The sequence below is a fragment of the Lissotriton vulgaris genome, chromosome 8, assembly GCF_964263255.1.
Source record: "Lissotriton vulgaris chromosome 8, aLisVul1.2, whole genome shotgun sequence".
NCBI lineage: Eukaryota > Metazoa > Chordata > Amphibia > Caudata > Salamandridae > Lissotriton > Lissotriton vulgaris.
In genome coordinates this window covers 1,489,085,741-1,489,110,707 of record NC_141696.1, presented here as the reverse complement: position 1 = coordinate 1,489,110,707, position 24,967 = coordinate 1,489,085,741, and the positions used below count along the sequence as shown (strand labels likewise).

The window sequence follows — 24,967 nt, the reverse complement described above, 5'->3', positions numbered from 1 at the left end:
AGACCAAGTTAAGGTCCCACTGTGGCATGACAAAGGGAGAGGGAGGAAACAAATGATGCAAACCTTTCAAAAAGCGCATAACAACTGGAGACTTAAACAATAATGCTGATCTGGCAACCGCAAAGATGGTGAAAAAGAAGAATAGTTCCCTTTTACTCTGGCCAGAGCAAGTCATTGCATGCTAGGGGCAAAACAAACAACAAAGCATTGTATTTCTTGACTAAAGGCGATCTATCTGATGACTACCACATCAAGCGACAATTCTGCTTGTGATCAATTCGGCCAATCTTAACATCAGCAATGTAATCTGTGATGCTTAATGACACTGGCATTCTGAACTGTGGATTTTCCATGCACTGGTTTGTACAGAATATTGGGTCGATAAGTTCTAAATGGAATGTGCTTATTCAAATTGGTGGAGCAGTGTGTGAGGCTTGCGGTGCCACCAGCAGTTTGTATCATGGTTTCCAAAAAAGGAAGCTTGTAAACATCTATTCGAGGCATGTAGTGCTGTAGATTCACATGCTGTGCATTTTTGTTCTGAAAAGTCTTTCGAGTCGTAAGGTAAAGTGACTCCTCCCGTAGCTGGTTTTGAGCACGGGCATCCACTCCATAGTTAGATTGTTTTCCAGCATGACGAGTTTAGAAGGGAGATAGAGAATGAGAATGCGTAAAGATGTCCATGCAACAGTAAAGTAGAAGTTAAAGAAAAAGAAGAAATCTGCATCATCCAACAGCTTCCGGGGAGGCGCCGGTTGATCGCCAGCACTACATGCCACAAACAGATGCTTACAGGGTCGAATTCCCCTTTACATAAAACTGCGAAAAAATAAAAGTGAACCATCATGGCTGCAGCAGCACACGAACCACCTGAGTGGAAAAAGGCGACGGGAATGAAGTTAAGATGCTGCAAGTCACAGAGCTCTGTGTGTGCAAAAATGCGTTGAGGTTACAAACATGCAGTTATACACGGGTTACAACAATTTTGAATCTGCAAAAAGCTGTGTACAGTGGTTGTAATCATTAAGTCACCATTGTTGCTTCGAGTGCAGTAGTGTGATTGGACCACAAAAAAAAAAACCCTTACCGGTTTACTTGCTGCTGCTCAAATGTTCACATACAACGGAAATTACAACACAGCCCCCTTTTGCAACAGATTGCACGTGATGCACACAATTTGCCTGTATTTCTCAAGTTTTGTATAGCATACTTTTTAAAAAAAGTTTTGAAGCTGCAATCTATTTCAGTTTAAAGCTAATAAAATAGTCGCACTTCAGAGTAGTTTGTTTCATGCCAAGTGACTTCATGTATCAGAAAGTGCAAGTGCACAAGGTCTGCCGTATTTCCAGCGTTCATACCATATAGCAAACGCCTTATTGGTCAGCTGTCAAATGTTTGTATAGTGGTGATGTGAGACATAGTAATTAAATATATTCAAACATAACCTGTATCTTATAACATGCATGTACTGCAAGTCAAAGAACCAGTCAAAGCTTACTACTGAACTGCTGGGGCTCTGCCAATGTTTTATTTCTGCTTGACGTTGCAGTGAATGCCTTTGTCATTTTCTCTTTTCACCACATTACATTGGTTAGGTATTTGCCTCTAGATTGATTACTATCAAGGTTTTTTTGGCTGCACCACACACCTGTCAAACTGTGTAAAAACCTTCAGTGATTTCGGAACCATATAGAAACATTTTATCTTTCGCTGACAATTACTTGAAATTATGAATTTATTCTAAGCTTTGGCTTGAAACCTCTGAAGCAGAAAGTGAGAATTCTTGCGTGAACATTAAGTGGGAATTCTTGCGTGAACATTAAGTGAGAATTCTTGCGTGAACATTAAGTGGGAATTCTTGCGTGAACATTAAGTCGGAATTCTTGCGTGAACATCGGCATACGTAATCTTACTGATTTTGTCGCAGTACTACGGCGGGAGTCATGCAGGGGTTCCCAAACTCTGTGCTTGGTGTGCGGTGCCCCGGCTAGTTGTGACGCACACTGGGGTGCCACGGTGCACAGAGAGGAACCACTGAACTACTGGCTGGAATGTTGCCCAAAGTCATGGAGGCTTCTTTTTTATGTGCAGAATGCAGACTTAGCGGAGTAGGGAACTGTCTTTTGGATTTGGTATGGCAGGTTTTGAAAGCACTAGACTAGCCAGCGAGCTATCCCCGCTTTTGAATGGCTCAGCCCTTGTGTGGTTTTGAATAGGCTACAAATAGCTGATGCGTTTTATGAAATAGTGTTGTCTCATCAATGTAGTATATGAGAGCCCTCTTTACATCTAATGTGTGCAGTGCTCCTTCGGCCACTGAGTTTGGATATGGAAAAAACACTGGGAGTTCTTTTCCATCTTCAGCGCCTTGACGCCTTTGGGCTACGTTGCGCTATACAAGGCTCAAATCATCATCATCATCAGTTCAATTGTCTTGTCATGGTGTAAAGAAGAGATCACCTTGGAGAGAAACTTTGGATTAGTTCTCAGAAATACTCTGTCAGCGTGTACCTTAAAAGAGAAAGGCTGCGCTAACGTCAGCATTTGGATCCCACTAACCAGTCTGAGAGAAGTGACTGAAACCAAGCATGCCACCCTCTAGGCTTAAAATTGTGGAGGGTGAAAGAATGAAGGGGCTCAAAGCCGGGGGGCATGAGTCAAGTGAGGAAGACACTGAGGTTCCAGGATACAACAGGATTTATCTGGGGAAGGATAACCCTCTTCATCCCTGCCACATTAGCTTTAATAAAAAGTGTTCTGAAGAGAAAGAAGTGCCCCCTGTTCTGTAAGTATGTTGCCACTGCAGAGAAATTCAAACAAAAGCATATGTAAACCAAGCCTGAGCATTGCAAATGCAACAGGTAGCAAACAATATTGTGCACTTTTTTAGTGGGTCAGTGTGTTTGGGGAGACAGGAGTGGATGAACATTTTTCACTCTGTGGCATATGACTAATGGAGGGGGGTGGGGGGGTCCCTCAGGATGACCATGAATTCAGGGGGGGTGAGGGCCAAACTCTAAGACCTCTGGAACCAGATCGCTAGTTTGAGCTGCTTGGGGTTGGGATGTCTGAGTGTGCCCTGATGTTGTGCAAGAAGGTCCAGGGAGCTTATTGTGAGAGCCTACTGACAACTAGATATGGGGTGTGAGCCAAGGTTGCCTGGTCCACTTGGCAGCCATCAGTATTTGTGTGCGCGAGGTTTGCCGAAGCTTCTGAATCACGCACGGAAGGAGTGGGAGAGGCAGAAAAGTGTAGGCAAATATCTCTGACCAGTTCATCCATAATGCATTGCTCATGGACTGCGGGTGTGGAAAACTAGAGGCAAAGCTTGGGCATTCGGTAGTTACGAACAGATGTGTGGGAAAACCCAGCGTTGAAAATAGGGGAGCAGGACTTCTGGTTGGTGTTCCAACTCGTGGACTTGTTGCTCCATCCTACTGAGATGGTCTGCAAAGTCGTTGTCCACTCCCAGTAGGAACTCTGCCATGAGGTGAACCTTGTGGTAGATCGCCCAACGCCAAATGTCCTGTACCATCCCCAACAGCTGTGAGGAGTGGGTGCCCCCTGTTTCTGTTGGTATCACATGGCAGTCATGTTTTCTGTTTTAATCAGGACTGTCCTGTGCGAATATGTCAGAAAAAAGCCATGAAAGCCAAATAAATTGCCAACAACTCTAAATAGTTAATATGAAGCGTCTGTTGGAGGGGAGTCCACAAACCATGAACAGTGATGTCCTGTGGATGTGCCCCCTAGTCCGTGAGAGAAGCGTCCGGGGTGTTAGTCACTTGGGGAGCTGGGTCTAGGAAACGCCTGCCCTGCAACAAATTGTTGCTTTTCCACCACTGCAGAGTGATGAGTGCTGGTGTTTATCAACACTAGATCCTCCCACAGACGGAGAGGATCTGTCACAGACCTTTATTTGCAACAGTCTTTACGGGGTATAAAACTTGTAATTTTGGGAGGGGACATCGCCCATGCACACTAAAACAATTTTTGCTGACGGTAAGGATCTCAAAGATATGAGAGGTGAGTCTGGATCTGCGTCCGGTGGGGTGGAAAGAAATAAACTGACGTCAGCGCACAGGAGTGGCACCTTTACAAGCTTTGCGCGTCATTTCTGAAGTGGAACTGCATGAGTGCTGAGCTGTATGGTGCCATAGACTGCTATGCAGAGGTACTGCTGAAAAGTTTCCGGATCCAGTCTAGTGCCTGGGGAATATTCAAAATCTGCGGCTAGAAGTCTATACCAGAATTCTTTCTTCAGACCGCTCCCTCTTTATTTTTTTCCACAAAACAAACTGTATTTGCATCTTCAGCCATATGCGGCCCGTAGGGCCTAAACCACAAATGTACAGATTGATGCATATGAATATGGCCTTATTTTCTATGTTAGTACAAATCAGGAACAAAACAGGAGCTAACAAAACAACTATGTGTGCATTGTTGATATCATACTCCCTCGGTGCCACCCTACCGTGCATAGATGTCTTCGGACATATGTAGATCATATAGCAGTGTAGTGCACCAGTATCCCTATCTGGGTGCATCTCCTGGACCTGATGTCCCAGAGGTCTGAGGTTTCAGTAGAATGACGTGGTATTCGGCCCACTGCTGCCAAATCTTGAAATGTTTCTGTGGGCAACCCCTGGCTATGACTATTGGTAGTTCCAGACCCATGCAAAAATCCATGCCTTGTTTCCAAACGCCTAGTAAAGGAGGTTAAGTAGCCTTCCACAATCCAGCTATATCACATTTTGCTAAGATAAGGCCCAAAAACAAGAGGTGTTGTTTGTACTAGTTGTCCCCAATTTCATTGGTAGCACGTAGGAAAATCAAGGTGACAGGGGGAGATTCCAGGCCAAGACTTCAGATAGGCGTGCCATATCAGACCCCCCCCCCCCTCTCAACCCGCCACGTCAGAGGCTCTCAAGCACACCACAGTACCATGTTGTGTGAAGGAAAGTACCCTCCTCAGTGCTACATCGCAAGCATGTGGGAGAGGTCACTAGACCAGCTTGCCAGAATCTATGTCGTGTAAAATATGCGCTGTGCAGATATTTGAATTGAATAAAACATAGGCGTGAGTAGATCACTCCCTTTTTAGATGAGATGGCACTGGGTTAACTACTTTTTTTTAAAGAAAGGTGTGGACGTTTCGTTTTTAACAGTGAGACTGAACTTGATTTTTGTTGGAATAGCCAGAGGAGACTTGAAAGTCTAGGCACAGCCATATTAAACAATAATTCACAAGTTCTCCCATTAGTGATAGTCTGCTTCGCTGGAAAAAAAAGGGTCAAACTGCACCCCCCTACAAGAGTTATGATCAGGAGAGGGTTTAAGGAGCAAATATCACTGCATGCCTTCAGCCAGAGATTTTCCTTCTGCTGTTGTTTGTGGTTCTTCGCATTCCACGTTTGTAGAATTGCTTTTCTTGATGGTAGAGGCAGGGTTTGCATTTTTGTTTTTCCTGCTCCACACAACTAACATTTCTGTTTCATTATTTATTTGAATGCTTACACTTCGGATTAAAAAATACTTAGCAAGCCAAGTCTTATAATCACCCTTAAAATTGCCAATGACTTTTGATTACCAGTCCCTTGCCACACCACAAGTCCACATCTCACAGAAACTTCTTATAGGAACATTCCTGCTCCTGACACTGCCTAAACATTACCTCAAGCGAAGACATTGAGCAACTGAAGACCTGGAAAACCCCTCACAATTCTGACTGAGGTCCTCATCCTCAGCTCCAACCCATCAGCCTTGGGACGACTCCTGGTGGCCAACGGCATTGGGGGCAGCCCCGACACCCACCGACCACGCACGCAACCTGGGAGTCATCCTCAACTCAACGATCTCCATGACCAAGCAAGTCAACGCCGTCTTTCCTCCTGCTTCAACACCCTCCGCAGGATCTACAGGTGGATCCCAACAGATACAAGAAGAACAGTCACCCAGGCCCTCGTCAGCAGCAGACTCGACTATGGAAACACCCACTACGCGGGAGCCCCGGCCAAGCTCATCAAACGACTTCAACGCATTCAAAATGCCTCTGCACGCCTCATCCACGACGTACCATGCCACATCACCCCCCACCTGAGAGGCCTGCACTGTCTACCCGTCGACAGGAGAATTTCCTTCAAACTTCTCATCCACGCACACAAGGCACACCACAAGACCGTCCCAGCCTACCTCAACAGACGACTCCTCTTCTACGTCCCTACCGCTAGCTCCGCTCAGCCGACCTCTCCGTCGCCACCGTCCCGCGCATCCGAAGAACAACCACTGGCGGCAGATGCTTCTTCCACCCCGCCGCCAAGACCTGGAACACCCTCCCACTCAGCCTACGAAAGGCCCTTTAGGAGGCTACTTAAGACCTGGCTGTTCGGCCAGTAGCGGCATCCCCCCATTTTCCCCCCAGCGCCTGATTGATTGATGTTCAGCAGTTAGCTTAAACTGCACCCCACGAAAACCAAATTCAAACTCATAGCCAACACCACACAACACACCCAGGACCACAACGGGATATGCAACATGAACGTGGAGTACTTCACTGCCTAATTTAGGCAACAACCTCTCTGACAAGTGCCACACTGCTAGGAACATGCAAACAGCTTACTTCCAATATCACTCTTGTGAATAATAAAACACACCTTCTCCAAGTTGACATCTGAGCCACTATGTAATCTGTGGTCCTCACCGATCTGGATGGTGGCACAGAGGATACCCTTCCGGTTACAATGGAATTTCTCACTCATGCTGCAAGCCAACTCAAAGCCCTACAGAAATTGGACATTAAAACCACATGTCCGGAGAAACGTCACAGGCTCTTTTAGTCTACTTCATAATTAAGGTTTACTGTATCAACCAACACTCCATTTTACATGGCCAATAAACCCAACATCTCAGGAAGTAAGCAAAATACGCAAAGCCACGACAGTGGATTGAAAATTTAAAAAAAAAAAAAGAGAAACTAGGGAACAAGGCTTGTCAAGTTAAGCACCAAGGCTATGAACTACATCCCACAATAGACGATGGTCTTACCTTCACTGATACGTTTCAAAAAGAGTACCAATGGTCATCAATTCAAAGAGCCTCGCCCACCATTGTTAAACAACTTCTAGCTCCTCCCGCTCGCTCAGACCAACTAGAAGATAACCCCATCTCCACCATAAAAGATCCTGAATCATCTTATTCTCCTCGCCCCTGTACAACACTCACCTTCTTACTTGTTAGGTTCGCATTGTAGAGTCCCCAATACATTAATATATACGTACATGTGGAGGGGGCCAAAATCGTAGTCTAAATAAAATGAAAAACTTCTGGTGTCCTACAGAGTACTCTAATGCAGAAAAGGATGGGAATACCACCAAGTTTTAATGTGTCCTGCGAGAAGGAGGTTATCCTCAGACAAAATCACCACCATAAAGGGACTCGCAATAAAGAACTCCGGTCAAAACACAACTATAATGCAAGTAGCAAAATAAGAGTTCATGTTACACACATAAAGACTCATTGTTTTGATTGACATGACCACTGGACAGTACTGACGTTTCCCTTACCTCATACTTCGTACCATAGTTACAACATCAAGGGATCCATGCGCAAGGTCAGAGTCTTGGATGGCTGGAGCTGTGCACGCGGTACCTGTATAGAAAAATCATAATTCAGCCAAGCACTACTTGTAGGGTTTGTGCGATCACTCGGTAGAAGTGTGCTGGTAATTAGTAGCTGGGAGACAATGCATGCATCAGACTTGGCATGTAGCAACAACAGAGATGTTTCTACATCTTTTATGCCCAGCATCCCTATCCCAAAGAGCCATCATTGTCCCCCATCAGATGAGGTTGCCCAGGTACAGTGCTAGCAGTTCCAGTACGAACAACCATTATCAATATGGAGAGCTGGCATGCAGTGGTCACCAATTAGACACAACTCTACTAATCTGCTGTAAGTGCATGGAGTGCATCCACAACCCAGTGAACTAAACAATGCAGTTAATTTCATTAAATGGTTAAGCTTTAAGAGCAACACAGAAAAGTGCTGGTGTCCCAAAATCTTCAAATATAGGCCACCATTTTCACTCATAAATTCCAGGAAATTGAAATGCTCTGTTTAGGATTACAAGTTACAACCCCCTTCTCCCTAAGCCCCTCAATGTTTTTCAAATTGACGATTTAGAATACAACCATTTGCCATCCACAGGTTAGAGTCAAGGTTTAGAGGTTCTGGCCATAACTACAGTAGTGGAATATGTTTTTTGTGTCAGCGATGCACTTCTACCTTTCCACAACATCCAGTGTGATTTTGTCCTAAAACTAGGATTCAAGCTCAGGTCCATACAGCCGAGTACAAATCCCATACAATTAAAAACTAAAATTCAGATGGAAACATTCAATATAGTAAAATCTATCAAAATAATGCTAGAATCATCACTTCCAGACATACGCACAGGACTAGACCACACAGCCAAAAGTTATCCGGACCACTGATGCGCACTGGTCTGATTAGTGCTTCATCATTCCCACAGTTAGTTCAAAAAAGGATAATTTTTGTTCCAAAAGAGGAGCAGGCATCATCTACCTACTGAAATGCATTAGCCACAACAGACTTTGAACTGAAAAAGAAAATACATCAGAAAATGCATGAAAGCACTGCTTTACCTGGGGTGAGTATACAGTTCACCTTCGCGAAGACCTCTTGCAGGTAGCTGATGGATCTGGTTCTCTGACGATTTGCCTGTAAAAAAGAAAGGTAATGCCAAGGCGCGTTCCTCTGGATTTTGGTTTCTTCCTTAAGCATCAGCACAGTCCAGAATCATGCATGAATCTCCCCAACACTCATCATTTATGTGGTAGTAATTAATAAGGTCTTATCATGCTAGCTATCATGAAGAGCCTGCTTAGCAATTGCTCATACCACGAGTTAGTTCAGGCACTGTCAACAACTTACATAACAGGAAGAAGAGAAGCACATTTTCTTCAGGTACCTATATGAAAACTGTAGCATTTTGCATGTTGTTTACAGGTAGTTTCTCTATAATGCCAAATTTCCGTAAGAACTTGCCAATGTGGTGATATACACTACTCTCCAATCTCAAATATTTTTCTTTTAACTTATGGGTGGAGTTCTCTTCTCCAATTCCTCCTGCTGGTCAACTGCTGGAAATTTTGGAGATTCTGCCTATGTCCAAAAGAGCAGTAGGTGTTGCTCTCTCTGCAAGCCATGCTACAATTCTAGCTTGTCCCCCTGGACATTTCAAAGCAAACTAGAGGTTGATGTTTAAAAGCACAACATGCCTAGTGTGGAAGGCTGTGATGCTAACACTCCCTACACCATTAACAAGCAGATTGGGTCTAATTCTGGGAGTTCCAGCCCCTCAGAAATGCTACACACACATAAGGTGGCACCTTGGTTCAGTAAAGAACCTACTATTGTGAAAAAAGTTTTGCAATGAGCAGAGCGTAAACAAACAGAGCTATATGACCTGGATGGACAATGGAAAACAAATTTACAATTTGATAAGATTATTGATAAGAATAGGCAGAAAGAAATTCTTAGAGGGTCCTGAGAGTTTAGGCTTTGCTTCTAACTAGAGTCAAAGACTACAACCCTACTGTCCAACTTTCCTGCTCTTGGCAGGATTGAAGGGCCACAATGGTACAGAATAGAATGTGTAGTTAGGTCAAATAGAGGTCAGGAAAGCAAGAGGAGTCCCCTTGCCCAGTTAAACGCTGAAGCCTGCATCTAACCATGCCCCTACCAGTGTGTTTCTGTAATGATTATCTGCGTTTCCCCTATCTTTGCACCCAAACTTACATTCAACTTTTCCGTCACTGCTCATAGGATTAGGTGAGGTCTGGGGTCTGTAGTAGGACAACTGGCTGGTTTTCATCTTGAACCTCATGTTTGCCTAAATGTAAAACCACCAGGTCTAGAACAAGAAAAAAATCAGAACTACCCTAACTCCATTCCTGTAGAATAGTCAAACTCCATTGTGCTTCCCATACCTGCTGGCTCCAATGGAAGGAAATCCAAATGACTGGAAAAGAGGACTAAACAAGTGTGACTGAACACATATAGAGGTCGATTAGGATGGCGGACGGACTTGCGTCCGTCCGCCACCCCTGAGTAGGAAGGACCGTCCGCATGGGCAGCGGCGGTCCCTCCATGGCAATTAGGATGTGACCGCCACCCTGGCGGTCACATCCTGTATGTTTTACATTGCGGCGGGTGCTGCTTGAAGCAGCACCCGCCGCAATGTAAAAAATGAAAGCAGTGCATTTGCATGCACAAAGCGGCAGGCACCGCGCGGTGCCTGCCGCTTCGTGCACGCAAAGGCAGGGGAGTACCATAGGTACCCCCCATGTGCACCCCCCACGCAACCTTCACCCAGGGGGCCCACAACGGGCCCCCAAAGTGAATGTCCGTATGCTTTTCCACGGCGGAAAATCCGCGGCGGAAAAGCATTACTTTCCCTACATCCTAATATGGCTGGCGGTGTCTGATAGACACCGCCAGCCATGTTAGTGCTTTTCCGCCGTGGTCGCCTTCCGATCGCGGCGGAAAAGTGGAGGACAGATTGTGAGACCCACCAGCCATCCTAATTTGGCGGTGGATCTTTCAGGCCTCCTCGGCAGATTCCCCGCATACTCCGGGCCGGCGGTGGCTTCCGCCGGCCCGGAGTATGCGGGGAATCCGCCATCATAATGACCCCCTTAATATTTAGCTCATAAGCCAATCAAGTGGCTTTTGAAGAAAGATTAACTCTGCAGAAAACTGTCTACTCCATTTTGTCTTGAGATTTGTTGGTCAGTGTAAATCTGGAATAAAATCAAGACTCGCATATGACATCTAAAATTCACAGTTGAGGAAATCCCCCTTTCTGATTGTTTTGGAATGCTCCAAAAAACAGCATATTGTAACTGCTGGTTGGTCTGCATCCGAAAAATAGACCGTTCAGAGATTACATACAGTATCCGAAAATTGAACAAATCAATGAATATGATTAAAGAACCATTAAGCCATTGTATTTTATCTACATAATCCGAAAAAGACAGGTGAATTGGCCACTAGGATAGATCGCATTTCATCTGTAATTCAACAAACAAAATGAAAAAAAAACATCAAGGTCTACTCAGTAACGTAACAGAACAGCGGCAGCAACTTCATCCGTTCTTCTGTGTGACTCCCTCTCACCTCAAGAAATATTTATCTTTCACATATATATTGTCTCGGTGCTATGGGGTTTACTAAAGAACTAGAGGTAGGCTCCATTCACTTTCCAGTTTTCAGACACATAAAGTTGGTTTCACCCTAAATTAAACCTCCTTAAAGCCAGGTGTTAAGAGTAACCGAATGCTGCCCACCTGAATATAATCCAGAGCTGTTAACTGGCAACCCAAGGCAAGACTGGCCCTCGTCTCCAAATTCTGAAAAAGAAAGTAAATGGAGTCACACATTATTCAAGATATATCAAACTCTAGTAAGGAAAATGCTACTTACCAGTATGCATCTGTTCTTGGCATGTAGAGCTGCAGATTCTCACACTTAACATTAGATCGCCATATGGTGTTGGGTTTGAATGCTTGCATATTGTTGTCTTGGAAGAAGTCTTTGTCGTCACAAGATAGAGGACTCCTCCCTTGGACGATAGTGCGCATGGGCATCGACTCCATCCTTAGATTGATTTTTGACATGACGGGAAATGATGGGTGTTAATAGAAACAGAAAAGATGCTCATGTGTGTATATCTAAATAAAATAGAACTGAAATAGATACAGGTCCCGGGGAGGTGGGTGGGCGTGTGAGAATCTGCAGCTCTACATGCCAAGAACAGATGCATACTGGTAAGTAGCATTATCTGTTCGAGGCATATGAGGTGCAGATCACACACTTTGCATAGACTGTACAGCAGTAGCTCCCCTAGCGGTGGTCACTTCTATCAGTTGCAGTTGTTTGAAAGAGTGTTTTAAGAACAGCTTGGTCCACAGAAGCTTGCTGCTTGGCTTGCACGTCAACACAGTAGTGTTTAGTGAAGGTGTGAGTTCTAGACCATGTTGTTGCCTTACAGATGTCTTCTAGGGGAATGTTCCCTAAGAAGGCCATAGAGGCTCCTAGCTTGCATGTGGAGTGCGCTCTAGGAGGAATTGTTAATGTGCGTTTAGCTTTTTGATAGCATACTTGTACACATTTTACAATCCATCTTGCATTACCAGCTTTAGAGATGGGGTTGCCTTTATGTGGTGGCAAGAAAGCTACAAACAATTTTTTTTATTTTTCGAAAGGATTTGGTCCTGTCAATGTAATAGAGAAGGGCTCTTTTAACATCTAGAGTGTGTAGAGCTCTTTCTGCTACAGAGTCTGGGTTTTGAAAAAACACTGGCAATTCTACTGATTGGTTTAGATGAAATGGAGTAATGACTTTAGGAAGGAATTTGGGATTTATTCTTAGGACCACTTTGTTACGGTGTAATTGTAAAAATGGTTCTTGTATAGTGAAAGCTTGAATATCACTCACTCTCCTGAGAGAGGTAATAGCAATAAGGAAAGCCGTTTTCCATGTGAGGAATTGCATTTCACATTTGTGTAAAGGTTCAAAAGTGGGTCCCATGACCCTGGTAAGAACAAGGTTTAGGTTCCACACTGGGGAGGGTGGTAACCTAGGAGGAATGATTCTTTTTAATCCTTCCATAAATGCTTTAATTGCAGGTACTCTAAATAATGACAGATGTTGTATATTTTGTAGGTACGCAGCAATGGCTGCAAGAAGTAGTCTTATAGATGAATATGCTAGGTTACATCTTTGCAAGTGTAGAAGGTGGCAGATGATATTTTGGATGGGAGCATCCAGGGGATCAATTTGATTATTGTTGCAGTAAATGGCAAATCTCTTCCATTTTGCTGCATAGCAAGCTCTAGTAGTAGGTATTCTGGCTTATTTAATGATATTCATACAGTCTGGTGGTAGGTTAAGATAACCAAACTCTAAGACCTCAGGAGCCAGATCGCCAGATTCAGTTGACTTGGGTCTGGATGTCGGATGTCTCCATGGTTCTGCGTTAGCAGGGATGGTGTCAGACGTAGCTTTTGATGTGGAACTAAGGAGAGTTCTAGCAGGGGTGTGAATCACGGTTGGCGTGCCCATGTGGGAGCTACTAAGATCATTTTGAGAGACTGTTGTCTTAGCTCACGCACTACTAGTGGTATTAGTAGGAGTGGCGGAAGCGTACCCAAATCTGCCTGACCAGTTCATCCATATTTCATTGCCCTTGGACAGCGGGTGTGGAAACCTGGCGGCGAAGGTTGGGCATTTCGCCTTTTAGTGTGTTGCGAACAGATCTATGTCTGGCTGACCCCACTTGTGAAATAATGGTAGAGAAACTTGCGGATGTAGTTCCCATTCGTGAATCTGTTGTGTCTGTCGACTTAACAGATCTGCAATCCGATTGTGAACCCCTGGAAGGTGTTCTGCTAGCAGATATATGTTATTTGGAATGGCCCATCTCCAAATGTTCTGTGCAAGCTGGGACAGTTGCAGAGAATGTGTGCCTCCTTGTTTTTGAATGTAGTACATGGCTGTCATGTTGTCCGTCTGAATTAAGACAGCTTTGTTTTGTACATGGAAGGACTTGAGTGCTAGGAATATTGCTAGCAGCTCTAGGTGATTGATGTGGAGCACTTTTTGTTGAGTGGTTCATATTGTCGGAGTTGTATGGTGTAGGAGATGGGCTTCCCATCCTGTGAGAGATGCGTCTGTTGGAACTGGTTCGAGGAACGGCAGCCCTCTGGACACGTTTTTGGTGTTCCACCACTGCAGAGAGCGATGTGTGCGGCCGTTTACCAACATCAGGTCTGTAAGTTGTCCTTGAGCCTGGTTCCACTGCTGTGCTAGACATTCCTGCAATGGGCGTATTTGCAGTCTTGCATATGGTACAATAAAGATGCAAGATGCCATCATGCCTATTAGTTGCATGAACACTCTTGCTGGGAGAGAGTGTTGTTCTTGAAACCTTGTGACTAAGGCTTGAATGCTCTGTATCCTGGCTGTACTGGGATAAGCTATAGCTGTAGACTTGTTTATTGTGGCCCCTAGGTATTGATGTACATGAGAGGGCTGGAGATGCGACCTGGTGTATTTGATTGTGAACCCTAAGTCGTGCAATGTTTGAATTGTTTGAGATGTGTGTTGGACACACTTTTTGAATGACTTGGCTTTTATGAGCCAATCATCTAGGTATGGGAAGACATGGAAGTGTTGCCTTCTGAGATGTGCTGCTACTACTGCTAGGCACTTTGTAAACACTCTTGGTGCAGTTGTGAACCCGAATGGAAGGACTTTGAACTAATAGTGTTGTCCATCCACTACAAACCTCAGATACTTCCTGTGAGAAGGATGTATGGGAATGTGGAAGTAGGCGTCCTTGAGATCTAGTGTAGTAAGGAAATCGCCTTGTTGCAACAATGGGAGCACTTGTTGTAAAGTGATCATATGAAAATGATCTGAGTGTATTCACAGATTGAGGGGCCTGAGGTTGAGAATTGGTCTTAGTGTCCCGTCCTTCTTGGGTATTACGAAATACAGCGAGTAAACCCCTGTCCCTTGGTGTTGTAATGGAACTACTTCTATTGCGTCTTTTTGAAGCAATGATAGAACTTCTTGTTTGAGCAGCGTAAGATGTTCTGTAGACATTGGACGCTGTCTGGGTGGTATATGTGGAGGGGTAGCTGTGAGTTCTAGGCAGTAGCCATACTGGATAATCTGTCTTACCCACTTGTATGTTGTGATGGAATTCCTGACAGGTAGGAACTGTGTTATTCTCCCCCTACAGGAGTGGAGTGCTGTTGGGGGAGCTGAAGGAAGTCACTGTTTTGTGGTGGGAGAGGTTTGATTGTTGTTATTACCTCTCCCCAATCCCTTTGTTGTTATTGCCTCTGTAGCCTCCTCAAAAATATCCTCTATTGGAGGATGATTGTGTATTGTTTTTAAAGGAAGCTGAGTTGTCTGCTCCAGCTTGTTTGGAGCCTCCTCAATAAAAGGAGCGACGAAAGGAGCCTCTTGTTTGTGTGGACTGCAAAGCTCCCATAGATTTGGCAGTCTCAGTATCCTTTTTCATCTTTTCAAGTGGGGTGTCTACAGCTGGGCCAAAAAGCTTCTGTTGGTTAAATGGCTGATTTAATATGGTCGTTTGCACCTCTTGCTTAAATCCTGAGATGCGAAGCCATGCATGTCGTCTAAGGAGGACACTAGTATTTATTGCTCTAGACGCAGTATCTGCTGCATCAAGTGCGCACTTGATGGAAGCATTAGAAATTAGCTTACCCTCTTGGATAAGGTCTTTAGCCTGTGCTTTATATTGGTCAGGTAGATGCTGTAGGAGTGTTTCTAGCTGATCATAATGAGCCCTGTCGTATCTTGCGAGGAGGGCTTGTGTATTAACTATGCGCCATGTGTCACTTGCTTGGGCAGCTGTTCTCTTGTCTGAAGCGTCTATCATCTTTGACTCTTTATCAGGAGTTGGTGGTTCACCTGATGTTTGGGAGTTTGCTCTTTTTCTAGCGTTGGAAACGACTAGTGAGTCTAAAGGTAGCTGTCCTTTAATGTATGCAGGATCCCCAGGAGCAGGCCTACATTACTTTTCTATTCTGGGGTTTATGATCCTAGCCCGTACAGGGTCTTTAAACACTCCTGGTGCATGCTCAATGACTCCTTTGATCATAGGTAAAATATGCACTGACTTTTGGGATTGCTCAAAAGTGTCAAGTAGAAAATCTTCTTCTGCCTCATCTGAGTACATTATGACCAATGATGGATGGCAGCTCTATTGAGTAAGTGTCCAAACCCAATATTATCTTCTGGAGGTGAAGGTTTGGATGGGTATGCATATCAGGAATATCTGGTACATCCTGTGGAACATCTGGTGGGATTGGGTACTCCCAGTCATGTGGATCTGTTGGGTAGTTAAAAGGGTCATTGGGTCATTCCCTTCCCCCATAATATTATCATCATCATTATTATGAGATGTATGATGTGTATGATGTGGTGAGAAATGAGGAGGAGAATTTTTAGGAGGTGAAGGAAGAGGAGGAGAAATAGAGTGAGGTATTGGAGAAGAAGGGCGCATAGGTGATGTGGCAGAGTCCTTCTTCTTTACAGGCACTGGAAGTGGAAGTGCTGTATCTAATTTCCTCTTTCTGTGGGGTCCAGTAGAAACATATCCTGTGTCTGGGTCAATATAGATCTTTTTCTGTCAAGGATCAGGTTGAAAAAGCTCCTCTTCTTCATGAACTGCTTTTGGTGCCGATTTTTTCGGTTCCGAGCGTGGTTGTGTCCTTTCTGTGTCTTTAGCCTTAGGAGTCGTGGAAGAGTCCTTTGGCGTAGGTCTTGGCTCCGAAGATTTTGGCTTTGAAGCCGAAGCTGGTTTCGTCGGCTTGAAAGCATCGGAAGCAGTCATTTTTACGTTCGGAGCCGGTTTGTCTTTTGGAGTTGACGGTTTCGCAGTTGTTTTCGGAACCAGGACTTCTTTCGGTTTCGGTGTCGATGGAGCTGGTGGTATCGGCATATGCGGTTTACTCGGTCCCAAGCTACCCGAAGGTTTTTGTATTTTCTTCGGAGTCGAGCTCGAAGGCGGGGCTTGTGAAGTAGTTTTTCGGTTGCGACTGGGCCACGGAGGCGGAGTGTTGACCTTTGCCTTCGATTTGGGTGTTAGGGTTGGGGCAGGGGCAGTAGTACTCACACGTTGACCTGAAAGCATGGAGTCATCGGAGTCGTCTACCCCATATACGATTTCGAGATCTTCGGAATCTTCCTTGGGGACATCTGGACCCTCGTCGAAGATGTCCTCTGGTTCCGGAGCTGATCTGTGCATGATTTGTCGACGGGCCCTTCGATCTCGAATAGTCTTCCTGGATCGAAAGGATGCGCAGGCTGAACAGCTGGACTCGTCGTGTTCTGGTGATAAGAACAGGTTACAGACCTTGTGATGGTCACTGTGCAGGAATTTTGCTCCACACTGGGGGCATTTCTTGAACGGTGTCCTTTCCATGAGCTGTAGGCCTCACAGCGTCGATAGGCCCAACGGCCTGCGTCGACGTCCGGAATCGAGCTGATGAGATCTAGTCAATGTTTCTTGATGTCGAAAGTTGTTTAGAAGAGTTTTAAGTAAGTTTTTGACGCGTCAAACTACTTAGAAGTAGTTTCGAACCGGAGCGGAAAAGTTGCATCCGAACCCAGTGGCGGAAAAAAACAATCTAAGGATGGAGTCGATGCCTATGCGCACTATCGTCCAAGGGAGGAGTCACCTATCTCGTGACTACAAAGACTTCTTCCAAGACGACAACAACATGCAATCATCTGAGCCCAACACCAGGTGGCGATTTAATGCTCAGTGTGAGATATGCAACTCATTTGCCTCGAACATGTGTTTCTAGTGTTACTAATTACAGCCCCTATACAATTCCCAGCTGTCCATACAATATATTATATGAGCCAATCTAATGTAAATGTCCAGCATTTGTAAAGCGCGAACAATTACCCAAGGGTGTCAAGGCGCTAGGGGCCGTCAGGAAGATTAAGCGAGCTATTGCCCAGGGTCACATGGTGCTGGGCGGATCTGACCCGGCGCTGGGGATCGAACTATGAGCCCTAAGGGTTCCGGAGTCAGCGCCCTGGCTGCTGCCCACACCTCTTCTCTAGACACAGATTATTTTTTGCATGAACATTGTACACAAAATGAACACTGTCGCAATGAGGTGGAACCATAGTTACTTAATGGCCAAACAATCAACTTAGTGAAATTTGTATGGTTGAGCAGAATTTCAAAACCCCTATCTAATTTGCGGGTTTTACCCAGCCTAATGGCACAGAGAATGGAAAGAGAATATATTTTGTCATAATGTTTCTGTTTTGACAACATTTGTTATGTAATACCAAGTATCTGTATATATTCCAGTTCACCTCCTGACAAGTATACAAAAGATTTGTTTTTTATTCTGTAAGAATAACAATATATATGTCGGACACACGTGCCTGGTGAGTTGCTGGCAGCTTCTCTCTCTTATTTATAGACTCCAACTGGCAGCACCTTGGAGCAAGAAAGTCACTCCACAATCTACAGCCCCATGGCTCGCCTAATCAGGTAAGACTTGAGGATCACCAAAGAAATATACCACGTGTTCAGTGTTTGTCTTTTTTTACCATTTCACTTTACAACACTCCACAGCTGTTTATTTATTGGTTTTTAAATAACCACATAACAGCATAACCCTCAGGTTTCCAAACAAATCTATAAAAATGTGCAACCAGTGCGGTGCTTCAGTTGAGGTGATGTGTCTAGGTTATTTACTTACATTTCATATTTTGTTATATTCCCTATAGGTACCATAATATAGGCCTTGGTAACTTCATTGCCCTTCACCTATATTCTTTCCTACTATACGCTTGTCACGGTTTACAGGGACTGACCTTTTACCTAGATACGACACTGCATTCAAGAACGCAGGTTTTCTCTAGTTCGAAATCCCATACATTATTCATGAGGATTCTTGGGAGCACAGCAGGGAGATCATCTCCTGTGTAATATCTATGTATAAAGTTCATGACCGACGTCATCCTTATGCCGACACAGTAATATAGCGAGGTAGAACCCCTGGGGAGACGTATTGTATTGTAATTGCATTTGTATAGCACTTACTACCCTTGACAAGGCGTCTAAGCGCTTTTTCGGCGAGTAGCACTGTACTCCGTGACCCTTAGTGGATTAGTGTTGAATTAGTATGGTGAATCATGCAAGTAAATTTTAAGTGGTGGATAGGTTAGTCAGTTATTTGGATTTGGAAGGATAGCAGAAGGATAGAAGAGGAAAAATGGTTTGTATTTATATAGCGCTTGTTCCCCTGATGGGGTGTTGAAGCACGCTACTCCAGAAACCCATAAAGGATTACTGGTGAATCAATATGGTGAAATATGAAAGTAATTTGAGTGGTGGTTATTAGTCAGTGATTTGGAGTGAGAAGGATAGCGGAGGGATAAAAAGGGAAGAAAGGTTTGCATTCATATAGTACCTGTTACCCCTGATGGGTGTTAAAGCGCTTTTCTGGCGAGTAGCACGCAACTCCGGAACCCACAAAGGATTAGTGTTGAAAATTAGTATAGTGAAATATGAAGTCATTTGAGTGGTGAATACGTTATTCAGTTATTTGGATAGAAAGGGTAGGTGGCGGGATAGAAGACAGAAAGAGGTTTATATTTATATAGCGCTTACTAACCCGGATGGGATTTTGAAGCGCTTTTTTGGCGAGTAGCACGCTACTCTGCAACCCATAAGGATTAGTGTTGAATTAGTATGGTGAAACATGAAATTAATTTGAGTGGTGGCTATGTTAGTCAGTTATTTGGATTGAGAAGGGTTGGGGAGGGGTAGAAAAGGGAACAAGGTTTGCATTTAAATAGCGCTTGTAACCCTGATGGGGTGTTGAAACGCTTTATTGGCAAGTAGCACGCTACTCTGGAACCCATAAAGGATTAGTGGTAAAAAAGTATAGTGGAATATGGAATTTGAGAGGTGAACATGTTAGTCTGTTATTTTGATTGAAAAGGATAGTGGAGGGATAGAAGAGTGAAGGGTTTGGTTTATTTATTTATTTTTGGGTTATAGTAGTAGGAGGAGGCTCTTGGATGAGTAAAAAGGGTTTTTGGAGGGGAAGAGTCAGAGAGAAGAGTTAAGAAAGGTTTGTTTTGGGGGATCGGTATAGTAAAAGAGGTGTCAGATGATGCAAAGAGGGGTAGAGTAGGAGAGAGTCTAGAAAGGGTTATTTTGGGGATCATAGTAGTGGTATGGAGTTTGGGATAAATGAGAGAGAGCATGTAGAGGAAATATTGATAGATGTATAGGGTGAGAGATCGGGTAGTACATTGAAAAGAGTAGTAGAATGAAGTTTGAGATGAGTCAGAAAGTTTGGCTAGAAGATATATTGAGAGAAGGATAGGCTGAGAAATAGGGTAGTGCATTGGAAATGCTAAATTAGAAGAAAGTGATAAATATATAGATCCATAAGTATATTGAAAGTATAGAGATGAATAAAGGAGGTAAGTATATGTCGATTAAAGATATTGATAGAGGTACAGGATGAGAAATAGGGTAGTGCATTGGATATGCTTTTTCAGGAGAAAAGAAACAGACACACAGAGCAAGTACATGGAGGTACATAGATGCACAATGGAACCAAGTACATGTAGACCAAAGATTATATATATATATATATATATATATATATATATATATATATATATATATATATATATATATATATATATATATATATATATATAACAACATGATTATTATACATATTTATACAAAGCAATACACAAAGACAGGTACATACCTATATTGAAAATAATTTCTTATATACAGAGGGATATGCTGTAAATTTCTGTTTGTGTATGGTACTTATGTAGGGAAGAGACAATTTTGGAGTAGTTTTCTGAAGATAAGGTGGTTGTCCATGGATCTTATGTTGGGGTAAAGAGTTCCATAGTTTGGATGCTTGAACAGAGAGGGATGTGCCAACCATGTTTTTTTTCTTGTATCTTGGGATTTTGAAGCGAGATGCCCCTTTAGAGCATGGTTCCTTGTTTGAATGTGTTTGGTGATTTTATTCCTGATGAAGAGCGGTCCCATTCCATGTGTTGCTTTGTGGGTGATACAAAGCAGCTTGGGAATAACCTATGGGTATATATACACCACATCTTGCTAAGATAGAGGAGACTGAGACTTCCTGGCCGACACACTGACCAGAGACGCTGAGGTTCCTGCATGCAGACACTCCAGCACGCAGTGGTCTAACATCCCTCGCGGAGTGTTTAACTCGAGACAAGGACGGGGTCCCTTATTCTCTCACTTCAGGTAATGGGGTTGATGAAATCCTAGAGGGATTCTTGGCTTAACACCTACCTACATCATAGGTACACTTAGGTACATCTAGTTAGGGAAGCATTGTAGGAGTACACATCTTTTTTATCATGTGTTTTATAAACTCATATGTATTCATGATTATTGTAAGATGGTAGAGCTAAACCATCCGTTTACCTTTATAGTACTGCTAATCATCTATGTCTTATACTGCCTGACGTTTTTTTGCAGCTCATTTATTCTACGCCAGAATAACAACTGTTCAATAAATTCTTATTGAAAACGTCCAGCCTGTTCATTCGGTGGATCTCTCTGAGACAGACTAAACAAGCACGAGTGACTGAGCGAAAGGTAGTATATTGTTTCCACAGTCCTGAGGGATAATAGTTGTCATGTTCGATGGTTGCTAGGAACTATTCTCTCCTTGGTAAGAGGAGATTCTAGTAGCACTGTGAGCTAGTTGGTACAAATGACCAACATACAAGGTGGGGGTATTCAGAGTTAAAGTCTGACACCAGTCCTACAGTGTATGTTGTCTAAACGTGCAGATACTGTATACTTTTTATAGGAACTACATGACAGTATGGTACAATATATTTGTGAGCACTGCTGTACCACTGTACATATCTGGAGAAACGTATAGATTTGGGAGAAAATATATGCACTGCAGCACACTAGAACCCTGCGGCCTCCTCAGTTCCATTTTTCTGTTAGAATCCTGCACTTACTAACAGTGGCTTATAATCCTGGAATTCTATTCTAATCCTCTTTCTTAGTCAAGTCGCAGCACTGTTAACTTTTGATAACTTTGCTCCTTTTTCGTACTAGTGATGGAGCAAGGTTTTACACGTAAAAGTGACTTGCTTGTACTCAACCCTCTCGTAATAACATTAATGTACTAATTAACATGTTTTTGTCTTATTAATATTGCATTGCACATTATATTAGGTATCTAGGGGAAGCTTGTCAATGTGCTTTTACTAACAATAATCCGCTTGCACTAAAATGGCTGCTGCTACGTGGGATTTTCTACTGCGCATGCGTCTGTCATGCCCATGTGATATGCTTGGAGGGAAATCTTCTGCTTCTGCGCAATAGAACTAAGATGGCCGTTATGTGTTCTAACGTGCAAGAAGCTTGCACCTCTGCCTTGCTAAGCTGTCTGTTTCGCATAATCTCTAACGCAATAGTATAAAATAAGATAATGGGAGTAGAGTGGAAAGAAGTGGTATACAGTGTATTAATTTATTCTGTGTCTCTAAAACTGTTCTTTTCTATTTTTACGTGATAAACTGAATGGGCCTAAATCCTTTCCTGAACTCCATCTTTGGAGAAACTGCGACTGCGCGACAAGTCCTGAAGTTACAGAGGCTGTAGCCTTGAATCATGGCCAAGACGGACATGGAAGGCGGAGAACAATGAAATTCTTGCCTTGACAGAAGAAGCTGAATTGATAAAATTGTTTATTAAAATAAAACATTTGATACATTTCATTACCGGGAGGCGTAAAAAGAACATGGGTTGATAAAGTCATGGGAGGGGATGTCATAAATAAATGATTGACAAGTTGCCTCTAGAAAAATATGGTTTGATGGCTACTCCTCGTTCTTGTCCAATAAAATTGTGGGATTTACACATTTGCACCATTTGGGGATGGTACACTGACCTGAAAAATTGTATAACTAGGGTAGGCTTAGTTAGTTAGATTGTCCGACTTGTCCGAATAGCTGACTTGCCAACGCACTCAACAGGTGATCGAGAGCAGAGTTGCTGGCGGAGCACTCTGTCAGAAGATTCGATAATCCAATTAGGGTTATTGGGAAGGAGATCGATGACCCAATCGGGGTTCGACTGTTATCTCACTCTTTGATTCAGCCCGTGACCAGGATTGTTCATCCCACCGAAATAGGTAACTATAAAGTGTGGGTTTGTCATTGTTCTGTTTTCCTTTTCTCTTACCCACCCTCTGTCTAAATGCTTAATGATATTTTTCTCCAAATGCATTTGCAATGTTATATTTTTCATAAATCTGCATTATTCTGAAGAATAAGAAGTTAATCGGAATTTCAAGTCATAATTTTCCTAAAATACTTAGATAAAGAGTTAAAACTTTTTCCTGAGTTTGTGGTTATTCATAAAAATTTTAAATGTTATTATTGCTACCTATTTTCTCTCTAACTCCCTTGATCCTTCAGGACATAGGTATCGGTGACTTGGATTGGTAAGATAAATGGTGTAAAATCCAAATGGTAAAAACCCCAATTGAATAGAGTGTGTAGGTTTTACCTGTTTAATATATACATAGATATATGGGCCAGGTGAGTATGTTGAGCAGGTGAGCCATCGCTCTACCACTAGAATTGCTGCATTTCTGTACTGCCCTAACACATACCCGTTCGTGTAATATTAGTGCTCCTCTTCAACTTCTCCAGAAAATACTGAAGAATTCTGAGTGACCCACGTTACCAGGAAATGTGTCTTAATTTTAATGCTATATTGTGAAAGGACATGATGATTCTCTCCTACTGAACGACTGAAGGCGTTCTTAATTTTTCTTGCAAGGAGAATCTTTGAAGTCTATCCTAAATAATACATATTTATTTTTTATTGGCGCCAAGCCGACAGCACTCTGCAGTGATGATCTGACTTCCCTGCACTTTGTCAAAAAAAATCTTTATCCTGGAGTTAAGTTGGCTCTTTTAATTGGGAAAAATTTGAGTTCGTCTTGGTTTTATTGGCCAGGGTTTGTAGAACAAAGCAAAAACAAAGGGATGATGGACGGAATGTTGAACACTGCAAGCACTCACCACCAGTCAACTGATCTGGGTTTCATCCATCATCATTCTTTAGCTCACTGCGCTACCCCAGTTCAGACATGGCCCTTGCAAATCAGTCTGACCCTGTGCCTCATGGGAACAGTCCAGCCCGAACTGCCAAGCCATGTCTTCCTTGGACCGGAAACAGGCATCCTGGGACCGTTTTCTGGCTAATCAGCCGTCATCCGCCAGGATAGCTTGAACCCAGTGGCAAAGTGAGCAAGGGACCCACGTCTGGGCATACCCTGCCAACTTAGGGCGAACAAAGCAAAACCAAAGGGGTCGATGGACGGAGTGTTGAACATTGCAAGCACTCACCCCCAGTCAACTGATCTGGGTTTAATCCATTATTATTCTTTACCTCACTCCGGCACCCCAGTTCACACATGGCCATATGCAAATCAGTCTGACCATGTGCCTCATGGGAATAGTCCAGCCCGAACTGCCAAGCCATGTCTTCCCTGGACCGGAAACAAGCATCCTGGGACCGGTTTCTGGCTAGTCAGCCGTCATCAGGCAGGCTAGCTTGAATCCAGTGGCAAAGTAAGCAAGGGACCCACGTCTGGGCATACCCTGCCAACTTAGGGCGAACAAAGCAAAATAAAAGGGGATGATGGACGGAGGGCTCGTAGAACGTCTTTGTTGTGCTTGCCACTATTTCCTAGCTGTTATAATAAGATTTTGTTCACTTTTCATCCTCTTTTTTAGCCTGTGGCTGACGTAATCTTGTCAATTCATCAGCATTAGAACACTAACAATTCAGGGTTAGCTTGTTCTGGATGCGAAGGTCGGATTATTTATCCCATGAGACTTCGGAGTGTCATGTGTCTACAGCAGACATTTGTTATAGATAAATAATGCCCAATTACCTATTTTTGGTATAATTTTAGGCAAGGGTATTGTGAATTGGTGTGCCTTTTGACATATGTGCCTCTTAGTACTGTTATGTTATGTCATGTTAAAAGTATTTGTACAGCGCACGGTCACCAGGGGGTTTCATGGCGCTAGGGACAAAAGGGGAAAAGAAGGATGCGTGGCTACTCATAGGCTTGTAGGAACAAGTGCGTTTTAAGGAGTTTCCTGAAGGAAGCATAGCTGTAAGTGAGTCTGAGGTTGATCGGGAAAGAGTTCCACAACTTGGGTGCCAGAAATGAAAATCGGAGGCCACCGTGTTTTTTCCGCTTGAACGCAGGAATAGTAAGCAAGTTGTGGGAAGAAGAGCGAAGGTTACGTGAGGGG

At 43.5% G+C, this 24,967-nt stretch overlaps 1 protein-coding gene across 1 annotated transcript in view; it reads right to left on the bottom strand.

The window, feature by feature from the left end:
* LOC147698978 (uncharacterized) overlaps positions 1-24,967 on the bottom strand; it is a 154,775-nt gene that overhangs the window by 7,073 nt on the left and 122,735 nt on the right. The window contains exons 16-18 of the mRNA XM_086935574.1: positions 11,370-11,432; positions 8,664-8,739; positions 7,563-7,647 (exon numbers count right to left, since the gene is read on the bottom strand). Coding sequence (XP_086791700.1) covers positions 7,563-7,647; positions 8,664-8,739; positions 11,370-11,432 — 224 coding nt within the window. The remainder of the gene's footprint in view (positions 1-7,562; positions 7,648-8,663; positions 8,740-11,369; positions 11,433-24,967) is intronic.